The sequence below is a fragment of the Petaurus breviceps genome, unplaced genomic scaffold (assembly GCF_028583685.1).
Source record: "Petaurus breviceps papuanus isolate PSGF00001 unplaced genomic scaffold, PetGlider_PUasm1.0 208, whole genome shotgun sequence".
NCBI lineage: Eukaryota > Metazoa > Chordata > Mammalia > Diprotodontia > Petauridae > Petaurus > Petaurus breviceps.
In genome coordinates, this window is record NW_027185852.1 from 23,122,654 (window position 1) to 23,147,797 (window position 25,144).

The 25,144-nt window shown below is 48.7% G+C and overlaps 1 protein-coding gene across 1 annotated transcript; it reads right to left on the minus strand.

Annotated features, from left to right (window-relative positions):
* Window positions 1-212: 212 nt before the first annotated feature.
* LOC138165189 (carnitine O-palmitoyltransferase 2, mitochondrial-like) lies at window positions 213-19,827 on the minus strand. Its single transcript, XM_069093315.1, has 5 exons — window positions 19,631-19,827; window positions 12,696-12,776; window positions 12,076-12,182; window positions 7,287-8,588; window positions 213-1,236 (listed from the first exon to the last, which is right to left on the minus strand). Exons 1-5 carry the CDS (start codon window positions 19,825-19,827, stop codon window positions 905-907), a joined length of 2,019 nt encoding a protein of 672 aa, XP_068949416.1. The 3' UTR covers window positions 213-904.
* Window positions 19,828-25,144: the final 5,317 nt, after the last annotated feature.

Here is a 25,144-nt window from a genome sequence, read left to right on the forward strand (position 1 = left end):
CAGCCAGCCTGTAACTGGAGAGGAGTGGTAACTATGATGGAAAGAGGAGGCTCTCCCATGTGTGGGGCCCCCAAAACAAACAAATCCACAGTGAACTCGAACTCTACTGAGCAAGAACTCAACCGAGTGAAAGCATCAACTTTTCAAAATATTTTCAGCTCTCCATTTGAAAAAATAGACAAATGACCAATCCAGCTGACATCAGAGATTTATTTAAAAAACAAAACCAAAAACCAAAAAACATGACGGGATAACTAGAATGTGTCCTGGGCTTTCCTTCCATTCAGTTCAATCCTTGAAACTGCTGGCCACACTACTGTGTTCAAAGAGACAGTTGCCATAATGTCTACACTCAAACTATTATTGTGAAAGTCTTTGACATTAGAGGGAGAAAGAATTATGTTCAGTGGGCTCTGCAGGACAGCCAGCAGGCTGAGAGGTTTTAGAAAGCCTTTGAGTAAGAGTTGGAAGAAAAAAGTGTTGGAGGTTAACTCAAGCACATTGCTAAATTCAAGCTTTATTGTAAAGATACATTTAGAGAGAGAGAGATTTATAGATAGATTTAAAGACAGGTAGATAGACGTATAGATAGACAAGTATAAAGATGGTTGAGTAATAGCAAAAGGGATATATGCAAGGATGGGCACAGATAAAGGTAGATAAAAAATGGAGAAATCTCAAAAGACAGAGATGACATAGATGGAGAGAGAGATACTGATGGATTGACAGATACACAGGTGATAGGTGGGTAGATGTTAAGACAGATATAGAAATAGGTAGGTGATAAATTAGTAGCTGATGAATATAGACAGATAACTTATCTGTCTATATTATAGGAAAAGGTTCGGATTCCTCTTTCATCCTATCAGCTCCCATGGTTCATTCTGTGGGTGGCCAGGAAGTGCTATTGTGTAATGGACTTGCCTTTTAAAACAACCACAATCTTTTCCAGGCTAGTTTTAAGGCTCTGGATGAAGTCCTGGAGGTTGTATTTAGAGCAAGAGGTGATGTTGAAGGTGATGCTGTCATCCTGTACCAAGTAAGTGATCGCAAAGCCATCAGGTACTATGGGCATAGAAGCCCCAAAATTCAGCATCGGGTTGAAGAGGTGCCTTGAGAAGATGAAGCTGTGATTGAGCTGACTGTAGGCAGAGTCATAAAAGATATTAGGCAAACAGCCCCTTTTGGTATCAGCCAAGATCCGAAGAGCAAGCAAGTGTCTGTCAAAGCCTTGACCTGTGAAAAGGACCAAAATGGTGGTGGAATTTTAGATTGGGAATGGCTCTGGGACTAGCCCCACCCACCCCTTGGGATAGCTGCATGACCTCAGGCAAGGCTCTCAGTCTCTGGGCCTCAGGTTCTTGAGGTCTAAAAATTTAATGAAGGTTTTGTATTAGATGGTCTCAAAGGCCCTTTTGGCTCCAGGTAATGTGGTCCATGATCTAATCTCAGAATTACAGAGTCTAGAGGTAAGTCAGCCCTCCAAGGCTATCTGGCTCAGTTCACACCTGAATGAGAATCTCCCTGACAACATACCCCAGGAGTAGTCATACAACCTTTACTTGGGGGAGCCTGTCCCCTCCCAAGGCAACCAACCCTATTGGCATCAAACCATTGGTAATCATTCTGGTGCTAAATCCATTGAATCGATCTGGTGCTAAATCCATTGAATATGGTTTAACCTTGCATTTCTCTATCTCATCCACAAGTATAGAATTTCATTTCCATCCCTACCATGTGCAAGGCCCTATGTTAGCAGCTTGGGTATACAAACAAATTGACAAATATTCACTGTCAAGAAACTTGCATTCTTCTGTGCTGGGGACAGGGTGTGTTTGAAATACAACATGTAAAGAGATAAATAAATATGAGACAGTGCTAACACAAGGGTGAGATCTCTGAGGTCAGCCATAAGGAAGGTAAGGCAAAAAAAGTGAGAAGTGGTTGGATTCCAGCCATCAGGGCACTGAGTCTTGACAGAACTCTTATATTGAGTGTGAGAAACACCAAGAAGCCAAGTATGGCTGAATTACTAAGTGTGTGAACAAGAGTAAAGTTTAGATACACATCCTGGAGCCACACTGAAGGGCTTTGAATGCCAAGCTAAGAAGTTTCTATTTCATCCTAGAGGCAATAGAGAGCCCCTGAAGATTCCTGGGCAGCATATATGGACCTAGGCTTTCAAAAGGCTATTTTGGCTACTATGTGAAGGCCGGATGAAAGCAGAGAGTCCAAGGACGCTATTGTGGTAGCCCAGACAAAGAGGGAGTGTGAGTAGGGAGAAGAGGCTAAACATGAGAAATGTTGTGGAAGTAGAACTTACCAGGTTTGCCAACTGACTGAATCTGGCAGATGAGGGGAGAGAGAAAAGTTAAGGAAAACCCTGTGACTGTGAGCCTGGGGGACAGGAAAGTATGCGGGAGGGGCTGACTGGAGGGGGGAAGAGAAGGACAGACTCTGCTAAAAGCTTTGCCTAAATCTAGACAGACCACATCTAGGGCATCCCCGTGGCCTGTTGGTCTAGTAACCCTTCCCCAAAGGGAAGGCAGGTTAGTCTGACATGGTGTGTTCTTAAGGAGACGGGCCGGCTCTTTGGGTCCTCCTTTTCTGGTGCTCACTGGCATTCCCTTTGATGACTGATTCTATAATCTTGGCATCAATCAACATCAAGCTCATGGCCCCCTCCTTTTCAGATTCCATTCCTTCCCTTCTAAAACAATGTACCGATCTCCAGCCTTCCTGTGATTCCTTTACTCTCTGTGGTCTTTGAAAGATCAGTGACAGATACTGGGGAATTATGTCTGCAGCTGTTCTAAGACGTCAGGGATAAGGTCCTTTAGGGAAGTCTGATTATTTATCTTGTGTCTCAGGTTTCCATTTCCAGCGTCATTATCCTTGGCCCATAAGACAAGCAGTTCGAGTATTTAGAAGTTCCCCTTCCTCCTGTCCTTGGTACTGAGCAGGCCCACCCAGAGGAGGCTCAGGAGGGGCCACACTCGTGGCCTGCTACAAAACTCCTTTGAGAGTCTGGGAGCATCACAGTTCATCCACAAACTCCCACAACTTTTTCTCTCCCTCAGCTGTATGGTGGAATCTCCTTTGGCTTCCTAGGAGTAAACTACTGCTCTATCCTCCTCTGCTCTTCCCCAAGACCCACTACAACCTTTCCTGCCCTTCCATTGTTCTCTCTGGGATGCCCGTTTCTTCTGGACCTCTCCCTTCCGTGCTCCTTCCATTAACGTGCTTTCATTGAGAGCCAGCCTTCCCTAGGTGACACCAAACCCCTGGCCGTCTTGTCTCACCCTGGCTGTGTCTCCCCTTATGCCTCCAACACATAGGTCCTGGAAGGGTTTTAAGACTTTCTTTTTCATATCACTCAGCAACCTCTTTAAAATTCACTCAATTACAGTTTTTCACTTTATTCGAATCATGGTGGTTGTTATCAATGCCCAGAACATTTTCCCCTTTTTCTCAATGACCTTAAGCCCTGGCTCACCCCCTTCCTTCCCTCTCCAGCTCCTCCCATGTAATGCCACACACAGAAGCTTTCCAGAAGAATGCTACTGTGAACAGCTTTTAAGGTTCTGATTACACTGTATAGCAATCACTCTATTTATTCCATAACAAATCAAAGCAAAACTTTCACAGAGAATCAAGGTACAGCATTCACAATATTACAACTTATCACAGAAAATCACAATATAATATTCACAACATAGTCTCAAAGTAAAATAGTCACTCTTAAGTTAACTCAATCAGTCACTTATCAGTAATAATATCTCAAAGTACAATAGCCAAAGTCTTCCACTCTTGGGGCAAAGTCTTGATGAACTCAATCAGTCACTTATTCAGCAATCAATTACTAAGTATCATACACAATACCCTCCACCCCTTAGGTCACTAGTAAACTATAATTCCATAATTACTCAGTTCCCAAGGAGAGGTCTTTTCATCTTGACTTGGGGCCTGTTCTCAGATTCCCTGGATCCCCTTCCATGGTCCCAGATTCTACCTGGGTTCAGTGGCAGACAGCTCCCAGTTCCTTGTCCAGCTCTCTGGGCAGGTCCTGCTCCACACTCAAGTTCACAGGGTCTGGTCCATGTCAGATCCTTCACCATTTCTGGGCTCCTGGGCTCCTGTCTCCTGTCCAGAAGAAGCTCCACCACCACAAGCTCCCAGGAAATTCTGGCTCAGGTCTCCATTCTTCTGTAGCTGCTCTGCCACCAGATCTTAAGTCTCAAGAAAATTCTGCCTGTGCCTCTCTGGGGCTTTTCTTATATACACACAGCATTAGCTACCTCCTGTTTCAACCAACCTCTTCCTGTTATATCAGTAACAGAAGACAGGAGTTCATACCTTCTGTTTCCCCAACAGAGGCTTGATCAGTTACTAAGTGTTAAGTACCTTCTACTTTTGCCAACACAAAGGGATCTTCAAATTCAAAATTACATTACCATTACATCCCATTATGCCAGGGGCCTTCACCATCCATGTTGATTCCTTCTTAAGCTTCTAGTTCCTCAGTTCCTTTAAATCCAATGATCCTGTCCAGGTTGGTCACCCACAGGGATGGTCATCATGTATCCCACCATTACCCACAAGCATTTCCTTAATCAGAAACTGACATTCCTCTGTCTAATCATAGCCTCCTAGAATTCCAGCTCTCCCTATGCCTGACCCCTCCTAAACCTCTCCTTTGCCCCCATTGCAACCTTCGATCTCTCTACCCCTCAGTAATTTCTTACTTCCCTTGCTTTGACTTCCCTTTCCAATCTTCACCCTACAGTTAACCAACTCCCCTTCACGCAGTCTCTCACATCTTTGTCCTTTTGCCCCTTAAGCCTTGCCAGCCCCCAGCCCCGGATTACTCTCCTCCTCTGCTTCTGTTCCCATGGGGTGTACACCTGGGATGGAAGGGCCAGACCTTTCAGGAGCACAGGAATATGACTAGAGTTCTCCCTTCTCTGGATCTTATATCATGGCATGATGGTCCTGCCAGCTGGAATGCCTCTCTTGTCATCTTGGCTGTAGCCTGAAGGATATGGTAAGCTCCCTGAAGGCAGGCTTCCCCTCCGTCTCCCCAGCATCTGACAGGCAATGCTGCTGAGGGCATTCGTCCAGTGGGCAGGGAGTGAGACAAAAGGACCTTTCAGGGTTCGTGCAACTCAGGATTCTGATGCTAGGACCCACTGCCTGGGTTGTCTAGTCTTTCCTTCCCTGTCTACAAGGCAGAAGAGGAAAAGTGTCTTTGAGGATTCTTCAGACACTCCTTAGAAAAGTCCAAAACTACTCCAGCCGGCACCAAAAGCTCTCCTCAATCCCATTTGCCCCAGTGCCCCTACTCACACTGTTGTCTGTGCCCAGGACACCCTGTCTCCCCCTCTGTTTAAAGTCAAACTCAAATGCCACTCCCTCAAAGATGTCTTCCCTGACCCCTTCCCAGTCCCCAACCTCATCATAGCTTGAGCAGGCCAAGAAGCGACCTCCCCCTTAGGCTTCACATTCGTTTGTTTGAACCCTCCAATGTACCTTCCTGGCTGCACATGCTTATCTCCTCCTCTTCCCCTCCCCGCCCCAGCCAACAACAAGCCACATGAGTAAGGGGACATCTTTGACCTGAACTTTGAATCTCCTGGAGCTCCTGGCACAGGACTCTAGAGGCAGCAAAGTGTAAAATCTGCTTGTAGAATTTAGCTGAACTTGGGAGCCTGCCCATGTCCTTAGCCAGGGCACAGCACAAGGGGGCACCCCACATGGGGCTTCCAGGGCAGCCACACACATCTGGACCCCATACCTTTGGAAGACTTCTAAGCACTGACCTGCAAGTTCTCATGTAGCCTTGAATCCCTTCCCAACCTGGGTCCAGCCCAATTACACCCTGCCCCACTTCCCATGAGCTAAGACCCAGACAAACTGACCTTCACTGACACAATTCTTTCTCCCACATCCATAATGCACTGCCTCCAATTCTGAGAATCCCCAGCCTCTTCCAAAGTTAGTCAAAGCACAGCCTCCTACAGGAGGCCTTTCCAGATCAATCATCTCCCTTTTGGCCACTGAAATTACCTTGGATCTACATGGTCTGTATTTTGTATCTACTTGAATGAATGAATGAATGAAAGAAACATTCCAACACTTGTGTTTGAAGCACTGTACTAAGCAAGACCCTCCCTGCTCTCAAGGAACTCCCATTCTAGTTATATGTGTACATGACACTGCCCCAGTGGAATGGAAGCTCTCTGAAGGCAAAGAGAGTTTCATTTTTTACCTTGTATTCTTAGTACTTGGCACAGTGCCTGGCATACAGTCGGTGCCCAATAAATACTTACTGAGTAGTCGGGTCAGCTTTTTAAAAAAACTTTCTTGTAAGAGTTGATATCAGATACTAGAAAGCCTGTGGATTCCACCAAAATTTCATTAATCAAAATATGCACCGTACTCCCACTGTGTGCACAGTCGAGCCTCTGCCAGAGCCTGGCAACCAAGGGCCAGGGGTTCTGCACAGCTGACAGGAGGGGCCTCTCCGCAGCCCTGGTGCTTGAGAGGGCTGCGGGGCTATCAGGAGCTGAGCAGGCCTGGGGAGAGGTCAGAGGCTCTGAAGGGTGGAGGAAGTGGCCTGAGGAAGAGGGTTCAGAGGAGGAGGAGGAGGGAGAGAAGGAGGAAGAAGAGAAGGAAGAGAGGGAGGAAGAAGAGGAAGACAAGGAGGAAGAGGGAGGAGGAGGACAGAGCAGCCTTCCATGGAGCACACCTTGATGTTTAACAGTCCCCATCATGAGAATCGGGGTGACCCTGGCAGTCTGATCAAGATCGAGTTGGGAAAAGGGGCAGATGGTTGGTTTTCCAGGGAGAGCTCTTTTCTCACTGAATGAGAAAGCTTCTTAGGAGACTCTGAACCCGAGGTCACTCAGACCCTGGAGGGTCCAGGGCTCTGCCCAGGACGTCCCTCTCTGACCCTCTGTGTCTCTCTCTGGGCCAGGGCTCCCTGGAGATGAGGGCAGGCCTGCATGTGTCTGGGCTGGGGGTGGGGTGGAGGGACTGGGAGGAGCTGGTTGGGCAGCCAAAGATGGAATCACGGATGAGAGCTCCCCATTCTAGGAGCTGGGCTCTTCCAGCCTCCCCCCTCATTTCCCCCTTTCCCATCTCCGGATCAAGAAGAACATCTGGAAAAGAGGCCTAAGGGCTATGATGGAGGTCGGAGAGGGGCAGGCGGGGGAGTCTGGGGCCCTGCTCGGGCAGAGCCTCCCAGCACAGCACCCCTCCGGAAGGTAACTTGCATGGACACTCACCGCGGGTAGCTTCCTTGATCAGCTGGACGTGGTAGGTGGAGCACGTGTGCAGCATGTCTTTGAGCTCGGCCACACTGTGCTTGGAGGGCTCCTGGAAAGCCAGGGAGCACTTCTTGGTATGGATGGAGGTGGGGCGGATCACTTCCGTCCGGCCGTGCTTGAAGGCCGCCGTGCTGCACGGCTCGTAGGAGGACACCACCTGGCCATAGAGGCCGAGGAACGCCATCTGAAAGGCGAGCTGGATCATGGCGTCCGGGCTCACGCCCTCCTGCTTCAGAAAGCTCTTGCCCTCCTGCTTAAACTGCACCAGCTTGACTGAGAAGGTTTGTACGGACGCGTCGTAGTTGGCTCTGGCGTTCATGATGCCCGCCTTCAAGGTGTCGTTCAGATGGAAGTGGAGCTTCCTCACGGCCTTGGAGGCATCGGTGGCCGCGGGCTCCTGCTGGGGCTGCACGGCGCGGTCCTCCGTGCTGTTCCGGAACACCTCCTTCATGAAGCGCAGCACAGTCAGAGCGTCGCCCCACGAGTGCTCGAAGTTGATGGCCGCCGAGCCGTCTTTGGTCAGGATCAGGTTGAAGGACTTGTCAAACCAGCGGTTATGCCCATTGCCATAGAGCATGATCTGGGAGAAGTGGTCAATGTCCTGCAGGAGCAGGTCATCCAGACATAGACTGAAGATAGCCGTCTCCACCTTCTTTAAGGCTTCTTGGTTGCCGTTGGCCAGGAGCTCTTGCCTCAGCTGTGCCCACGTGTCTCGTTTCTCAGTCGTCAGATATGCCAAAGGGAAGTCAGGCATGGTACTCTTGTCGGAGAGTATGTACTTGAGGTTGGCATGGATTTCTGAGGTCTGGATCATGGTTCCATTGCTCTGTAGGATGTTGAAGATGTAAAAGTTCCCATTCCTTAGCACCAAGAGGTGCTTGGCCCTCTCATCTGTGAGAAGTGTATCCCGCCCCAACTTGGGCAGCCGGCTTGTACCAAAGAGCCTGAAGTTCTGTGACATGTCCATGGGGTAGACATCAAACATGGCGGCCACGGGGCACACAAAAGGCTTGGGAATCCAGCGGATGAACCTCCTGAAGACGTCGGTGTCGGTTCTTTCTGGGTAGAGGTGCAGCACCTCGGGCTCAAGTGTACACATTCTGAAGGCCCTCAGGAACCGCATGATGGAGACGGTCATGTTGGTGGCCCGTGTGAGCTGGTTGTTGTACTCCCCTTTGGGGTCTGGGTGGAAAGCCAAGCCTACATTCATGTTAAACGCAGGCGGATTGCGTCGGCCCAGGTAAGAATTCAACCACACATCTAGAGAGAAGGGAGTGTTGAAAGGTAAGAAGATATACAGGAGACATCCCAGGAAGCAGCAGGAAGAGAGCTGGATTGGGGCTCAGAACTGGGCTTTCGCCTCTGCTTTACCACATAACCTCAGGCCAGTCAGTGACTCTCAGGGCCTTGGCTTCTTCCTCTGCAAAATCAGGGATTTGAACTCAGGAACACTGGATTGGGGGTGAGAGGATCTGAATTCAAATCCCTATTCCATCAATTACTACCTGGATAGACTCAGGCAAGCCAATTCCCCTCCCTAGGCCTCAGTTTTCTCATCTGTAAAATGAGGGGAACTGAATCAGATCTTTAAGGCCACTCCTATGGTCTCTGAGACACCTATATCCTTTGATTGTGTGTATTCACAGATTCAGCAGGATGTAAGGGGAACTCCATCCTAAGGCAATTGGAGAGGAAATCTTTCCTTATAGGTGGAGATGAAGGCCTGGCCTTATGTGAGGGGCTCAGCTAGCAACCTTCTGGATGCTTCAGGCTGCATGTCTTTTCCCCATTTCTTCAAGCATGCAGTCACTTTGGGACCTTCTTGCTTCCAGCATCTAAGAGGCCAACCAGGAATAGAAGCCAGGTGTGCTCAGGCAGGGCACTCGTCTCCACCAATAAAGAGAGAGAATCATGTCCATGGGCTTTCGGATGGGTTCCATGAAGTACTCAAGGGCAGGAAACACTCTGGTATCTCCACATGCCCAGAACAGAGGGAGCTTAACATGGAAATGAAAGCACTACCTTATGGTCTGCAAAACTCTTTATAAATACGATTTTATTTGAGCTTCACAACCCTGGGAGGGAGGTACTATGATCGGCCCTATTACCATACAGGTGAGGAAACTAAGGCAGGCAGCAGTGAAGTAACTCACCCAGGGTTACTCAGAGAGTAAATATCTGAGTCTGGATTCAAACTCACAGCTTCCTGACTCCAGGTCTAGCACTCTGTGTGCTGTGGTGCCCCCTAGTGGCATATAATAGAAAGGACACCAAATATGGAAGTCAAGTGCCTCTTGTCATTCCCTAGGATGCCTTTCCAGGTCTCAGTTTTCTTGTCTATAAAATGAGAATTGGTCACAATGGCTTCTGAGGTCCCTTCTAGCCCCCAGCCAAGGTGTTTAATAACTATTTATTGAACTGATATCATGTACATTCTATTGTAAATATGGGAACCAAGTTGTTATTTAGGAATCATCATTCTATTGCCATAGATGTTTTCTGGCATCCCTTTCCATTATATGTGCACGTGTGCATCTGTGCATGTGTGTGTGAGAGAGATAAAGAGAGAGAGATGGAGAGAGGGAAAGAGAGAGAGACTGTCCCCCCGCACCTTCTGTCTCTCTCTGTCTCTCTCAGTCTCTCTCTGCCCTCTCCTGTGGGGGCAGGAGGGCAGGACCAGAACCACTGAGCTGCAGCTGCCATTTTTTCTGGTTGCCAGGTCTTTCTCTCTGAGAATGACATTCAGACAGGTGGAGAAAGTGGAAACAAGCCCACATGGACAAAGGAAGAGGCGCTGGTAGGTGGCTGGTTGAGCTTTCATCACTTGGTATCTCGGCCCCCAAAGGCATAGAGAGGCCTCTAAGCATGAGGGGCAGACATGTCCCAGAATCCATGATCTGGTGCAGTTTATGGCCTCTGGTTTATCTTTAAAAAAACAACCTAATAAGATTTATTTCATTTGATTACACAACACCCGAGTCCCCTCCTTTGTTCAGGGCAGGTCACTGTTGAACGAAATCATCAAAGCTTCTTGGTCAAAAAGTAGGCAGGGGCAGGGGCACCCAGAAAGCAATAATAGATAGTGCCATCCACTGTCTAGTCAGCATGTACCCTTCGCAACCCGCCCATTCAGGCCTGGGCTCTAGCAGGTGCCTGGGCGCGTGGCTCTGTGATACGGGACAACAGGAAACAGAGTGTCTGTTGGTCTCCATCTATTAGTGAGTAGGAGGAGATGACCAGGGTCCTGGTCTAAGCCAGGTGAACAAGCATTTATAAGCACCTACTATGTGCCAGGCATAGTGCCAAGCACTGGAAATATAAGGGAAAGCAAAACAAAGCAGTCCCTGCCCTCAAGGAGCTTCTAGTCTGCTGGGGGAGACCACATGCAGACAGCGATGTTCAGACAAGATACAGAAGAGAAAGCCTCAAGGGCAGGCACTGGCATCAGGAAGGGATCCTCATAGAGTGCCAGATGGGAGCTGGAGGACACCAGGGATGCCTGGGAAGGAGCGAGGAAGGGCAGGCATGGCCAGTGAAGACATCCAGAGAAGGAAGAAGAAGGAAAAGCAAAGAGGTTGCTGTCACTGGAGCACAGCGTGTGTCTGTAGAGGGGTTGGGGGCAGGAGCCTGTGATTAAGGCTTTAAAAGCCAAACAGCATTTTCTGCTTGGTCCTGGAGGTGACATACAGGAAGCCACTAGGGTTTATAAATAACTGGGGGGGGGTCCAGACTTGCACAGCAGGAGGACCCCTTTGGCAGCTGCAGGATGGGCTGGAGTGGGGGGAGACAAGGCAAGTAGACCCACCAGCTGCTATGGGGGCAGTGGTCCAGGGGTGAGAGAATGAGGGCCTGGGGGCAGGGGGCAGGGGGCAGAGGGCAGAGGGATCACACCTCGGTGATGGTGGCTGGCCACCAGGCAGAAGGTGACAGGAGGGGAGGAGAGGGTTGGTGAAGGCTGTGGCAGGAAGGTCACTCCCAGACAATGGTCACTATTTTCAATTTTCCTGAGGGTTGGCCCTTGTTATGAATGAGAATCTTCATTCAACTGTAGGACACACTGAGGGGCAGGTCCACACTACACAGACTCCCGTGGGCCTTATTTACTGCTGAATAAACTCAGGGTGTATGGGTTATTTGCAGGACCATGGACAGAGCTGGATGCAGGTTCTCGGACTCAAAACTCAGGTAGCTAGGGAGTGCCACAGATCCCTGGGCCTGGAGTCAGAAAGACCTGAGCTCAAATCCAGCCTCAGACACTTACTAGCTGTGTGACCCAGGCCAAGTCACTTACCCTCTGTTTGCCTCAGTTTCCTCAACTGTAAAATGAGGATGACAGCCGTGCCTACCTTGCAGGGTTGTTGTGAGGAGCCAATGAATTATCTGTAAAATACTTAGCACAGGGCCTGGCACATGGTAGGTGCTTCCTCCCCCTCCCCCCCACGTCCAGTGCTCCATCCCTGGACACAGAGGCCACCAAAGTCACCAGTGGGGGGGGGTCTGGAGCCCAGATCTCCCAAGTTCTAGGCCTGCCTTACCCTCTTCATGTCAAAGTTAGGAAAAGTGGTGTTGGGCAGGTGAGCGGCTGAGGCGAGGTGGGCCCCACCAGCTCTGACATCCTGGAAAACGGCTTTGTGGGTGAAAAGGAGGGATGAGGAGTTCAGAACGGGGCCCCTGCTACCAAGCTGTGGCCTTCTTAGATCCATTCTCCAGGGCTGCCTCAAACCTCAACCACGCCATCATCTCCTACCTGAAATATAGCTAGTGTGCTGACTGTGCTGGTCCTGAAAGGTCAGCAGGTTGTGCAGCTCTCTGCCAAGGCCTCGCTGAAAGTCTTGGGAGAATGTTTCTGTTTTCCTGAAATAACAGAGCAGAGTTTCGGTTTGGGCACTGGCCTTCGGCCACACCTTCAGCTTCCTAATTCCCTCCTCTCCTCCTCCTCCTTTCCCTGCTTCCACTTCCAACCTGCCTTGGCCTGTGCTGGTGACTCTGGCCCCTGGCCTCAGCAGCCCAGCAGCCCACCCTCCTGCCTCCCCTTTCTGGGGCTCTTCTTAGGAGGAATCGATGAGTGGAGAAGAAAGAGGGCACACTGGGCACTTTCTGGGCATTCTTCTGTGCCCTGGCACTGGCTGGTTGACTTGTCAATCAGTATAACCCCAGCCAGCTCTAGAAATAATCCATTAAAACTGCCGCTAATCAACCTCTAGTTAGCTTGGAATTCACCAATGGTTCAGCCAGCCAAAGACATTACTGGAAAGGAGGCATGTGGCATTCTCCCCATAATTTCTGCTGGGTCCATGACCACACAGTTCTCTGAACTCCTTACACAACATGGAGAGTTTCTTATTTCTTACTCTTTATTATCTATACCTGAATTGATCTGCAGTTAATAGAGGTTTCTGTGCTCTCAGGTACCTTGCAATAGAGTCTTCAAGTCTGGGAATGGGTAATCTGAAGAAAAAACAATCACATTAGTCTGTGTCTAGCCTGGCCCCAGCTCTGCTGAGGAGGGCTCACCTACCATCACAAGGCCCTGCAGGCAGGGAGGAGGGAATCCAGAGGTGCAAAGGACCTTGGAGATCTGCTGGGAGGACCCCCTCGTTGTGTTTTACAACACCAGCATGTCCCCTCACATCCTCCTCTGCCCAGAGAACCAGCCATCCCTTACATCCAAAGAAGACAAAACACAGTTCGGCAAAACTCCCCAACCCTTCAGTCAGGACCAGCATCCTACAGCACCCAACTTCTTCATTCCAAGAATGGGGGGGGGTTCTGTGCAAAGACTTGGAGGCTGGAGATGGAATGTAAAGTGCAGAACACCAAGGAGGCTGAGCAGCAAAGAGGGAAGAACATCCTCACCTGTCTCCTTTCTGTCCGTGCCTGGTCATTGCTGGTGCCATTATAATTGCACAGCATTTTGCTTTCCATTTGTGGTCCAATCACTCGATTTTACAGCCAAAGAAACTGGATCCAAGATGGGGAAATGACTTGACTACAGTCATACAGACTGAGCCTCTTGACTCCAAACCTAGGATTTATTGACCACACCCCTCGGCAGGTGCAATAATCACTCTTTGAATGCCTGACTGACCAAACAGGTAAAGCCAGTTCCTCCTAGCTGACAGCCCAGGTAACAACTGAGGCTGGTGCTGCTGGACTCCATGGATGGAATTGGCTCTGGTTCTTTCCCTGCAAATGACAATGTTTCTCCCCTGTACTATGAGCAGTAATAAATTCTCCTTAATCTGGCACAAGCCAGTCGACTTCATGTCCCTGCAAGTGGAGGTGAGCCCCTGCCCTCCACCATCTCTGGGATCACTGATGATTTCCATCCGGCTTGAAAAAGGAGGAAACTGAGGCCGAGAAGGGCAGTGACTTGCCATGGTGGCAGAGCTAGCTGAAGAACTTGGTTTTCCTGACCTCAGGCTCAGGGCTTTCACCAGGACCTGCTCTGGTGTCCAAATGCCAAACCCCCGCCACCCTGGGCATCAGAGGGGAGGGGCCTGGGAGAAAGAAAGAGTTTTCCAGAAGCTCCTGGAAGCAAGGATTGGTCTGGTCAAGAGCCAACCACTATGCAAAGGCATAGAGGCTAGAGATGGAATGAGGAGTTTAGAAAGCTCCAAGCATCTTTCTCTGTGGCTGGTCCTGCGCCCTCGCTAAAGAGGCTGAATTTCCAGTCTTTTCATTTTAAAGTTAAGAAATGTCATATCAGCCATATTAATCCATATTAAATCCATTAATCCCTAATCCCTAATCCACTAAAGCAGTATGCTCTAGATTATTTTAAATAACTAGGCAGTATAAGGTTGGAATATTCCTGTGGTATAGGAAACAAGTTGGTGGGCTTAGAAAAACATGGAAATGCTCAGACCTATGAAGAAGAGGGTATCTACCCTCAAAGAAACAGAGGACAAAGAAGTATAAGACAGTCTTACATAGATGCACATGAATGTATATGTCTATATATGAGAATGACTACAGGTATCTAAATATGTGTATGTGTATGTAAGTATATATATATATGTGTACGGGTATATATGTATGTGTGTATGAATATATGTATGTGTGTGTATGTATATCCTGCACTTAATTGTAGCCTTCTTGGGGCAGGGAAAGGAAGGAAGGCAGAAAAAAGAACAAAGTAAAATGGGCACAGCAGAGAACAAAAAAAACCTATAAGGAGGCAAAGAAAAGATGGACAGCTCGGGACACAATGTGTAGTATTTATTTTACAGGCTTTCTTTTTGTTTTTTGGAGGGGAGAAGTCAAGGCAATTGGGGTTAAGTGGCTTGCCTAAGGTCACACAGCTAGTAAGTGTTAAGTGTCCGAGGCTGGACTTGAACTCAAGTCCTCCTGACTCCAGGGAGGGTGCGCTATTTACTGTGCCACTTAGCCGCCCCATGGGCTTTCTTGAAATGGAATTTTGTTACTGTATATTTCGAATCCTTTCTTACATTCTGTTGTGTACATGGCAATGCTTTTTTTCTTATTTTGTATTTAAGTTTAAAATAATTTTTTTTTAAGAAGAAAGTAATGTCTCTCTCCATCCTTCCCTCCCTGCTTCCTGCTGGCAGCGCCTAGCACAGAGTGCACGATTGATTGACTCCTTGCCTGACTTCCTAGGCCTCTCTGAATAACCTAACAAGTAAACTCCCATCTTGGTTGCACCTGAGCTGAATTCTGCAACCAATTTCCATCCTGCCAGTTGGGAATTGTCCCTGGCAGATGCCCCCTTCCAATGGTTCCCCCAGCCAGGCCTCTGGTCTCCTCAGTTCACACTGCCCTAGGCCTTGGGGGTCTCACCTGGATGCCAGACCTCAGAAAGCAAGGGGCATGTGCTTAGCCAGAGCTGGGCCAGACACTTTGTAGACCTTATGTGGCAATTATCAATGAATTCATGGCCCCACTGAGTGGGGGCACCCCCTCCATCCAGACATCCATTAAATGCCTCCTTTAGTACAGGGCCATTAAGAATCTTAATTCTATATACTAGACATGTATGTAAACGTCCAACAGATGTGTAGAAACTCTTCAAAGTTACCAAGCATTTCTTTCTTTCTTCTTCCCTCCCTCTCCTCCCATTAACAAAAGAAAACCAAACTTTTGTAACAAATATCTGTAGCTGGGTATGCCCACATCCTTCATCTGGCACCTTTCTGTCCTCAGGTGGCATCCTTCAGAGTCTCAAATGGTCACCGAACTAAATCACATTTCGATGTCATCCTAAATTGTTCCTTTTTCCGTATTGATGTTGTGGCCTATGCTGGTCTAACTCTCCTCCCATCGCTGCAACAGCTCAAGCAAGGCCTCCCAGCTTTCTCAGACACTGTTTCTTCATTTCTTATAAGGTGCCATCATCTGTCTAAGTCATCTTGTGTTGGATAAAATGTTGTCCAACATTTGTTCAAATGTCGTTTTTTGCTGCCTTTGGGAGGGAGGCCTAGAGACTGGACAGACTGGGCTGGGATGGTGTAGGCTTCCAGAAGTACAAAGTGGAGCTGGGCCACATCTCTTGAGGAGAGTCCAATGAGGAAAACGGCCCTGGGCAGCTTAGCCATGGGGCCAAAATGAGGAAACGTGTCCCCTGGCTAGAAACCACCCAGAAGGTAAATTGGGGGGGGGGGTGTCAAACACCCTCGGCTCAACTGCTGTAAGCTCAACCTGATCCTCCCAGAGACAAAGGCAGTAAAGAGAAGTGCTCAACTCCCAGAAGCTAGGGGAAAATGTTTATGTTCCTCTCTTGTCCCATCTTCTCAGTAAATATCCTTTTGTAAAAGCTAATTGGTTAATAGATTAAACAGTACTTGAGGGCTAATCACTGACAGGTGGGGCAGTGCAGAGAGCCCTGGACATGGAATCAGGAAAGCCCGAGTTCAAATAGGACCTCAGACACTTACCAGCTATGTGACCCTGGGCAAGTCACTTCACCTTTGTCTGCCTCAGTTTCGGGATTATAGAACCTACCTCCAAAGGCTATGAGGATTAAATGAGATATTTGTTCAGCTCTCCACAAGTCTTGAAGTATCATATAAGTGCTATTTCTATTATCACTTCTGGTGACTGATATTCAGGAGAACACTCAGACCAATGTCAACAGAAGGACGCCCAGCCTCTCAGAAGCACCCATGTAACCAGCTCTGAGTCCTCTTGGGACCCAATTCATTAGTGCCAATGAGAGCTGGAATAAAGAGGCCCAGAGCTTAGAAAGGCCCACAGCCAGCTCCATGCTCCAAGAAGGCCCCAGGGGACCACTGATCTAGTCTAGGGCTGGAAGAGACCTGTGAGGGCATCTAGTCTAACCCTCCTGTTTTATAGAGGAGGAAATTGAGACCCAGAAAGGTGACGCAGGCAGGGCTAGAACCCAGGGCTCCTGACTCCAAGTGCTGCCACTGCTTTGTACTGAACCACATGGGAATGGGAGGTCTCAGGACATACTCATATTTAACAGGACTAGTCTCCAGAATCACTTTGTACTTGTGCCCACACATCTTGTTTATTGATGCCATGAGTCTGCCCTCACCCTTTGAGGCCCTTGAAGGCTCTTATATATTTAAGAGAATCAAAATATGTCCAATTCAATGAATTAAGCCTACTGTGTGCTCAGTGCTGGAAATACAGAGACAAAATTTAAACAGTTCCTGTCCACAAAGAGTTTCTATTTTACTTGGGAAAATGTAATATGAACTGCTAAGGAAATACAAGATAATATGGGGGAGGGGGATCGTCCCCTGTGCTTCCAAGAAGGGAAGCCTGTGAGCTGAGTCTGGAAGCCAGGAGTCCTAAGTGGCAGAGGGGGGCAGGAGTGCATTCCCGGCACCAAAAGGGCCCCATGTGGCTGGGATATAAAGTGAGTGCAGAAGAGGGACATGAAGTAAGTCTGGACAGAAGATGCAACCAGGAACTGGAGGTCAGCAGAGAGGCTGGGAGAGAGGGAGATTTGTGGCTCATGAGCACCACGATGCTCATTAAATCCATGGGAGCTGGTGGGATCACCAAGTGAAGTGGTATAGAGGGAAAAGAGAAGGGCCCAGGACAGAGCCTTGGAGGACACCTATGGTTAGAGGCCATGATCTGGAGGAGGACCCAGCAAAGGGGAGAGAGAAGGGGAGGTCAGAGAGGAAGGGAGAGGAGGAAAGAGGAGAGAGGGGTGACCCAGAAACCTGGAGAGAAGAGAATATCAAGGAGGGGAGAGTGATTAACAGCACCAGAGGCTGCAGAGATCAGGGAGAATAAGGATGGAGAAAAGGCCGCTGGAGCTGGCAACAGAGGTCCTAGGAAACTTTGGAGAGAGGAGCTCTGGTGGAATGATGAGGTCACAAGGGCTGAAGAAGAGAGGGAGAGGAGAGGAGGTGGAAGCATACATCATAGACAATTCTCAAGGAGTTTAATTTCAGAACAGAAGAGGTCCAGGAGGATGGCTGTAGAGGGAGAGATTGAGGGTGACAGACAAATCTGCATGTACATAGAGGGCTTGCCTTGGCAACGGAAAGGGACACCTCTTCGTGCCAGATGAGGAAGGAGTAATCCAGGGCTGGCAGGGTGAGATCTACCATAGGACAAAGGGGCAAAAGCCTCAAGAGAAGAGGAGAGGGGAGCCAGGACAGGGCAATGAGAGGCCAAAGAGGTGGAGGTCAGGTGGAGGCTGAATGACAAGAGATTAAATATGAGGAGTAAAGGGAATTTCAGAGTTCATGAAAATTGGGGTGGTGAAGTGGGTGATGCCAAGTTCAAAGGCACAACCACCCCTCTGGGTGGAAGAGGTGGGGAGGAAGTAAGTCCATGAGAAGTAAGTAGGTGCTCCCTCGACAAGCCCAAACTGAGCCTTCCTTCTTCCAAACTGCTTTAGGAGGGTAGAGTGTTTGAAAGGGTATCAATATGTAGACTGAAGTCCCCTAGCATGAGGGCAGGAGCTGCGGGAGGGCAGAGAAGGTCTGTGAGCAGGGCGCCAAACTCATTGAGAAAGGAAAGGGAGTGTCCTGGAGGTTGACAGAGAACAGCCACCACCAGCATTTTGATTAGGTGTTAGACACAGATTGAGTGAACCTCATGGAGGGAGAAGTCACCAAGTGAGCGTGGAATCTGGTGAATCTGGAAGCAGCAGTGGGGAGCAAGGAGTATCCCAATTCCCCCACCAGCAGCTGAAGGAACTTGGGAAAGTCAGGCCATGCTGGAAAGGGTGGCCAGCAGGGGAGAGTCTCAATAAGAGCCAGAAGGTGGAGGAAGTGAGTAAAGAAGAGGGAAAGTTTGTTACCTATGGAGCGAGCATTCCAGAGGACACGCTGACCAGACTGGATTTGAACTCAGCTCTTCCTGATTCCGGGTCCTCCAGCTCTCTGTCTACTTGCATCACCTGACTATGCTGTGGTGACACTCAGCCATCAGTCATAAGGGTTTTATCAAGCCCCTTCTTTCTGTACCCCAGGCATAGTGTCAGGTACTGGGGATACAAAAAGAAGAGACCGAGAGCTGCCAAGGACTTCGAAGTTTACCTGGTCCAGCCTCCTCATCTGACAGATGACCACCAGCCAATCATTAAACATGGATAAAGCACCTACCAGGCCCTGTGGGGAGGGCTGGGGATACAAAAGGAGGCAAAAGATGGTCCCTGCCCTCAAGGAGCTCACAGTCTAACTGAGGAGACAACAAGCAGATGACTATGTACAAAGCAAGCCATGTACAGGGCACTGGAAGCAAGAGGGCTTGGGGACGCTTCCTGAAGAGGGTGGGATGCTAGTTGGGACTTACAGGCTGCCCAGGAGGTCAGTAATGCAGGGTGGAAAGAGGGAGAGCATTCAATTAGAGAAAATGCCCGGAGGCTGGAGATGGGGCGTCAGGGGGTCAGTGTCCCTGGATCCAAGAGTAAAGGTGGGTCAGGGCTGGGACAGATGCTCTTCTGGGTCCCCCTAGCATAGATATGCGGCGGAAGCCTGGAGTCAGGAACAGTTCAAATCGGAGGACACAGCAGTGTGACCCTGGGCAAGTCACTTCACCCTGCCTGCCTCAGTTTCCTCGTCTGTAAAATGAGCTGGAGAAGGAAATGGCGAACCACTCTAATATCTTTGCCAAGACCCCAAATGGGGGTCACGGAAGGTCAGACAGGACTGAAAAAAACCGGACTAAACACTGGAGGGCTGCTAGGAAGCCACGCCCCCTCCTCCCGGGGTAAGCTGTCCATTTAAGACAGTAGCGCAGGAAAAGCGGGCCCCCTAGCACGGGTCCAAGCCTCACCCCATCCGCGACCACTCCTCGTCGTGGCCCCACCCACCGATGGCCCCGCCCCCATGCTGACCCCGCCCCCTCCTCACCGGGGCAGGCTGTCCTGGTAGTGCAGGGTGGGCACGATGCTGGGCACCAGGCCCATGTCCTTGCTGCCTCTCTTGCCCCCTGTGTCTCGGTCGACGTCCCAGAAGGAGACCCCGAGACTTCTGCGCGGGGGGCGGCCGTGATGGCCAAGCTGAAGGCGGAGGACCAACCGGAGCAGGCCGGGCCGGGGGAACGCCATGGGGCTCAGCATCTGGGTATCCTCCCGTCGCCTAGGCAACCCGGGGCGCCTGCGCAGTGGCGCCCCGCCCCCTGCCTCTAGCGCCGCGTGCTGTCACGGAACGTTCCAGGGAAGAACGGCTGCTTTCCGCGAGGCTCGGTCGGTCTGGGTTCACCCCCTGCATCTGCTGAGCTTGCAGTCCGCTTCGGCCCCCGGGTCATTTTCGGAACTCCTCTTGTCCCAACACCTTTGTTCTTGGGGAGCATAAGACCTGGCATTTGTCCCTGCTGCATGAATGAATTAATGAACATGAAAAGCATTTACTAAGCACTCAGTACGAAAATAGAAAAGCCGCCGCGTTCCGCTGCGGGTCCCCATAGATAGAAGAGAGCCCAGCTGCAGGGTGGATGCAGAGGCCCCAAAGTCCTAAGGGGGAGGGCAAGGGCTGGGTCAGATGGCAGTGCCAGGGGCTGCAGCTGCTAAGGGCACAGGGTGGTCGCCATCTGCAGCCCCGGGGTCTTAACCTGGGAACCATAAACTTTTAAAAATATGAGGATTTCAATCTAATCAGCTTACTTTGTAGTTTATTTTGTCTCCCTGAAGCCACCTTAACCTGTCTTCTTGATTTGCCACGTTTTGCAGATAAGCTGGACCCAGAGTACGCAGGCAGAAGCCCCTCCTGGCCGGACATGATTTGTTGTTTGCAGTTTTATAGGTTTGGAAACGTTCTTGGGAGAAGGGATCCAAAGAGTGACAGCCAAGGGATCCATGATGCCGAAATGCTGGAGCCCCTGACCCCGCCCCAGGACGATCCATGTCCCAGTTCTGAGCCTTGTCACTGGCTGGAGCTGTCACCCTCCAGCTGCCTCCTGCTTCCCTGGCTGCCTTCAAGTCTCAGCTAAAATCCCACATTTTTCCCAGTCTCCCTTAAGGCTGACTGCTTTCTCTCTGTGAATTTTCCCCTTGATCACAAATGTATCCCACTTGTCCCTAGTTCCTTGTATGCTGTCTCCCCAATTAGACTGGGAACTCTTGAGGGCAGGGACTGTCTTTTACCCATCTCGGTGGGTAGCACACAGGAAACATGTAATAAATGCTTGTTGACTACTAGCCCTTAAGAATATAAATACTCTCCAAGAGTCAGAACTGCTTTTGCCTTTTTTGAAAATCCCCAGTGGGAAAAGAAGCAAGTAGCAGTGGATAGAGAGAACTGGCCTCAGAATCAGGAAAACCTTGGTTTGAGTCCCACTGTGACCCACCATTGCTGTGTGGCCCTGGCTAAGGGCTCCGGACAACTCTGTAAGACTTTCGGTTGCAGGGAAAGTGCCAGCTTGCAGTGGTAGACGGTATTTTCTCACCTGGGAGTTACCCATGCCCATGGGATCACAAGAACAGTCCCTTTTCTATGTGATGTCCTAATCTTCATGACCCCGTGGACCATAGGCCCTTCTGTACTCCACTATCTCTCAGAGTCTGTCCAAGTCCATGTCTGTTGTTTCCATGCCATTATCTATCCATGTCGTTGTCTGCCCTCCCCCTTTTCCTTTCACCTTTAGTCTTTCCCAGCAACAGGGTCTTTTCCAGTGAGTCCCATCCCTGAATTAACTTCTTTTAAGTATAACCTTATTTGGCCTCCTTGATGTCCAAGGGACTCTCAAAAGTCTTCTCCAGCACTGATAGAGTCGCGAGTGTGAGAGACACTGCGGCAGTCACAAGATGTCGGAGGGGGTGCACGTGACCTCTGAAGGGCAGGAGCTTGGAGACGTGAAGGCCGACTCTGCGGGTGGAAAGGGCAGACATGACATTGAGCGCAGGGCCGTGGGGGCCGACTCTGCTGGGTTGGGAAAGGCCGACGTGGCATTGAGCGGGCCTTATCAACACGGACTCCTCTTAACACATACTCCTTTGCCCTGCACATGTGCACAATTGGCTCCCACATGACATGTGACAGAAAGAAGAAAGATAAGGATATTAGGGAAAAGGCAAGGGGAGGCTCCCGCTCTCTCTCTCTGTCCTGGGGTTCCGTTCTGCTTTGTTCTGTTCTGTTCTGTTCTGTTCCTGCTTGATGGCCACACTGTTAAGATGTAACTGAATAAAGAGCAGCCTCACTTGGCAACCTCCGTGTCCTTGGGTGTTCTGTGGGGGTAAGTTCTTCTTGGAGACAAGAAGCCGGAGACATCCAAAGACCAGGAATAAGGTAAGACGCGGCCAGAGTTGGGAGTGAAATCCCAACTGTAGCAGCAAGCACCCCAGCGCCCCCAGGGTTTGCCGCCACCACAGGTTCTTGGATCTGCTTTGTTAAAGGAAAGCAACTCAAAATGGGTTAACAAGCTTACTTTAATCAGTCAGACCATATATCGTTTACCTTGTTCAGGGGAAATAGGTCAGCACCCCGAACTTCAAAGTATACAGGCAGAATTATCAAGACAGAAACAGATCAAGTAGACAGCTTTCCAAACTGTCCAGCCATTACATCCATACCCAATCAACAAATCAACATCTGGGTTTTTCAAAGGGAAAAAAAAAAAAAAAAAAAAAAAAAAAAAAAAAAAAAAAAAAAAAAATAAAATGAGCCCCCAAAACAAAGCTACACATCGGGGCTTATATAGCCTTCTCCTGGCTCAGAGAATGTAACAACCTTATTGACTCACTGGCCAATCAAGAAGTATCTACTGAAAAACAAGCCTCCCACCCCGGGCTTCACTTGCACTTTAGCCTAGGGGCAGGAAAGATCTTTCAAATCTGCATTCCCATTACACCAACACAGCACCTCGATTCAAAAGTGTTAATTCTGCAGTGCTCAGCTTTCCTTTCAATGCACCTCTTACAGCCAAATATTACTACTGGGAAAACCATAGCTTTGACTACATGGACCTTTGGAAGCAGTGCCAAATTTTATATTCTTGGGCTCAAAAATCACTGCAAGTGGTGACTGCAGCCATGAAATTGAAAGACACCTGCTCCTTGGAGGGAAAACTACAGCAGATCTGCACCACATACTAAAAAGCAAAGACATCGCCTTGCCATCAGAGGTCCACATGGTCAAACCACACGGTCTGGTTTTTCCAGTAGAACAGTCCCTATCCTTCTCGTGTCCACAGTGCCCACCATGTTGTAAGAGCTTCACAGACGCTTCTTGATTTATTGGACCTCATTTGGTCTTCATTTCACAAGTAGAGAAACTGAGGCACAGAGGAAGAGGTGGGTCACTTGGAACCATGCGTTCCCCCCTTTACAACTGACTGTGACCCTCCTGGAGACTGTGAATAAAATTAGGAAATGGGGATTTTAGTGCATGGTTCTCTTGGCTCACTGCCATTAAGACTCAGTGGCTGAACTGGGTCTGCTGATTCTTCTGGATCTGAAGCTCCCACTGGGGTTGAGTGGAACACAGAAGTTCCCCCTGACAGTGGATTTGTCTGGTGCCTGGTTCTGAAGGGTTAACCCATCAACTAAGGGGAAACACTACCACCTAGTGGTGAGAATTGGAAATGACAATCCACTCCAGTAGCTACCAAGAAAACCCCCAAAGATGGGGTCACCAAGAGCCAGACACTACTGGACAGCAACACACATGAAACCCACCAAGAGAGCTCTTAACCTGAGGGCCACCAAAGGGTCTGTAACAGATCTCCGGTGGTCCATGAAGTTGGATGGAAAAGCAATTACAACTGTATTTCAACTGAATTGGGTTCCCTTATAACCAAATTATTTTATTTTATACACTTAAAAACATCCTGAGGGGACAGCTAGGTGGTGCAGGAAATAGAGAACCAGCCCTGGAGTCTGGAGAACCCGAGTTCAAATCCGGCCTCAGACACTTAACACTTAATAGCCATTGGGCAAGTCAACTTAACTCCAATTGCTCTGCCTTGCCCCCTCCAAAAAAACCAAGCAAATAAACACACATTCTGAGGAGGGTTCCTGCCAAATGGGTCCATTCGACTCAGGAGGCCACTTAGTTAGGAAGTGAGTAGGCATTAGATACAGTGAGGAATTGGACGTTTTTCAGCTCTGGCAGGGTCTTGACTCTTCTTTTGCTCACTCATATCAAAGCTTTGTCTAGTACCAGTCATTTATACTTGAGTGTGAAGGATTTTCAGAGCCCGTCTGAGGTGGGCTGCTGGAGGCCTCGCTGCAGAAGCTGCTGGACCCCAAGAATCTGAGACAGGTGGATGTTTTGTACCAGGAATATTTTCTACCACTTTTCATAGCTGCTTCATCTGAGGTGGACCAGCCTGAGAATTCATACTCCATTTATAACATTGTGTGCTATCCCAGAAACTTAAATGCCCTTTATTCTCCTCCTCCTCTTCCTCCTCTCCCTCCTCCTTTTCTCTTATGATGGTTTAGCTTTGGAACCTAAGTTCCATTTGAAAGATTATGAGGTAACCTAAATCTAAACACCACTTACAATATCCTGGGCTAGCCTGGGAACCTAAAGTCCACTATAACATTACGGGATAGCCTGGGAAACTACATTCTATTTATAATATTGTGGACTGGACTGAGCCAATAAAAAATTTAAATTATATTTCTGAGATACTAATAATAGCTAATAGCACTCACTGTGTTCCAGGCTAAGTGTTTTAAAGATACTTCATTTGACCCTCACAACATCCTTGGGAGGTAGGTGTTATTATTATCCTCATTTGACAGATGAGGAAACTGAGGCAAAAAGAGTTTAAGTGACTTGCCCAGGGTCACATAATTGGTAAGTGTCTAAGACTGAATTTAAACGGACTCCAGGTTTGGTGCTTTATCTCCTAGGAGAAAGCAAGTATCCAAGTCACATGTCAACCCCCACTGGCAGCTTGATGCTATTTTCAATTTTATTTTATGCAGAATGTTCAAATTATATGACTCAAAACATTTAAAGAGTTAAGGAAGACTATTTTTGATGAGTATAAATATTTTATTCTCTTTATTAAGTATTTTATTTTTCCCCAGTTACATGCAAAACCAATTTTTAACATTCATTTTTAAAACTTTGAGTTCCAAATTCTTTTCCTTTCTCCCTCCCCCCCCCACATTGAGAAGGCAAGCAATTCATTATAGGTTATATATGTGTAGTCATGTAAAACATTTGCATAGTAGTCATTTTGTGAAAGAAAATATAGACCAAAAAACCCTCAAGAAAAATAAAGGAAAATTTTGGAAAAGGTATGCTTCAATCTGTATTCAGACACTGTCAGTTCTTTCTCCTGGGATGGATAGCATTTTTCATCATAAGTCCTTCAGAGTTGTCTTGGATCATTGCATTGCTAAGTCATTCATAACTGATCATCTTACAATATTGCCGTTACTTTGTCCACAGAACATTTCACTTTGTAATAAT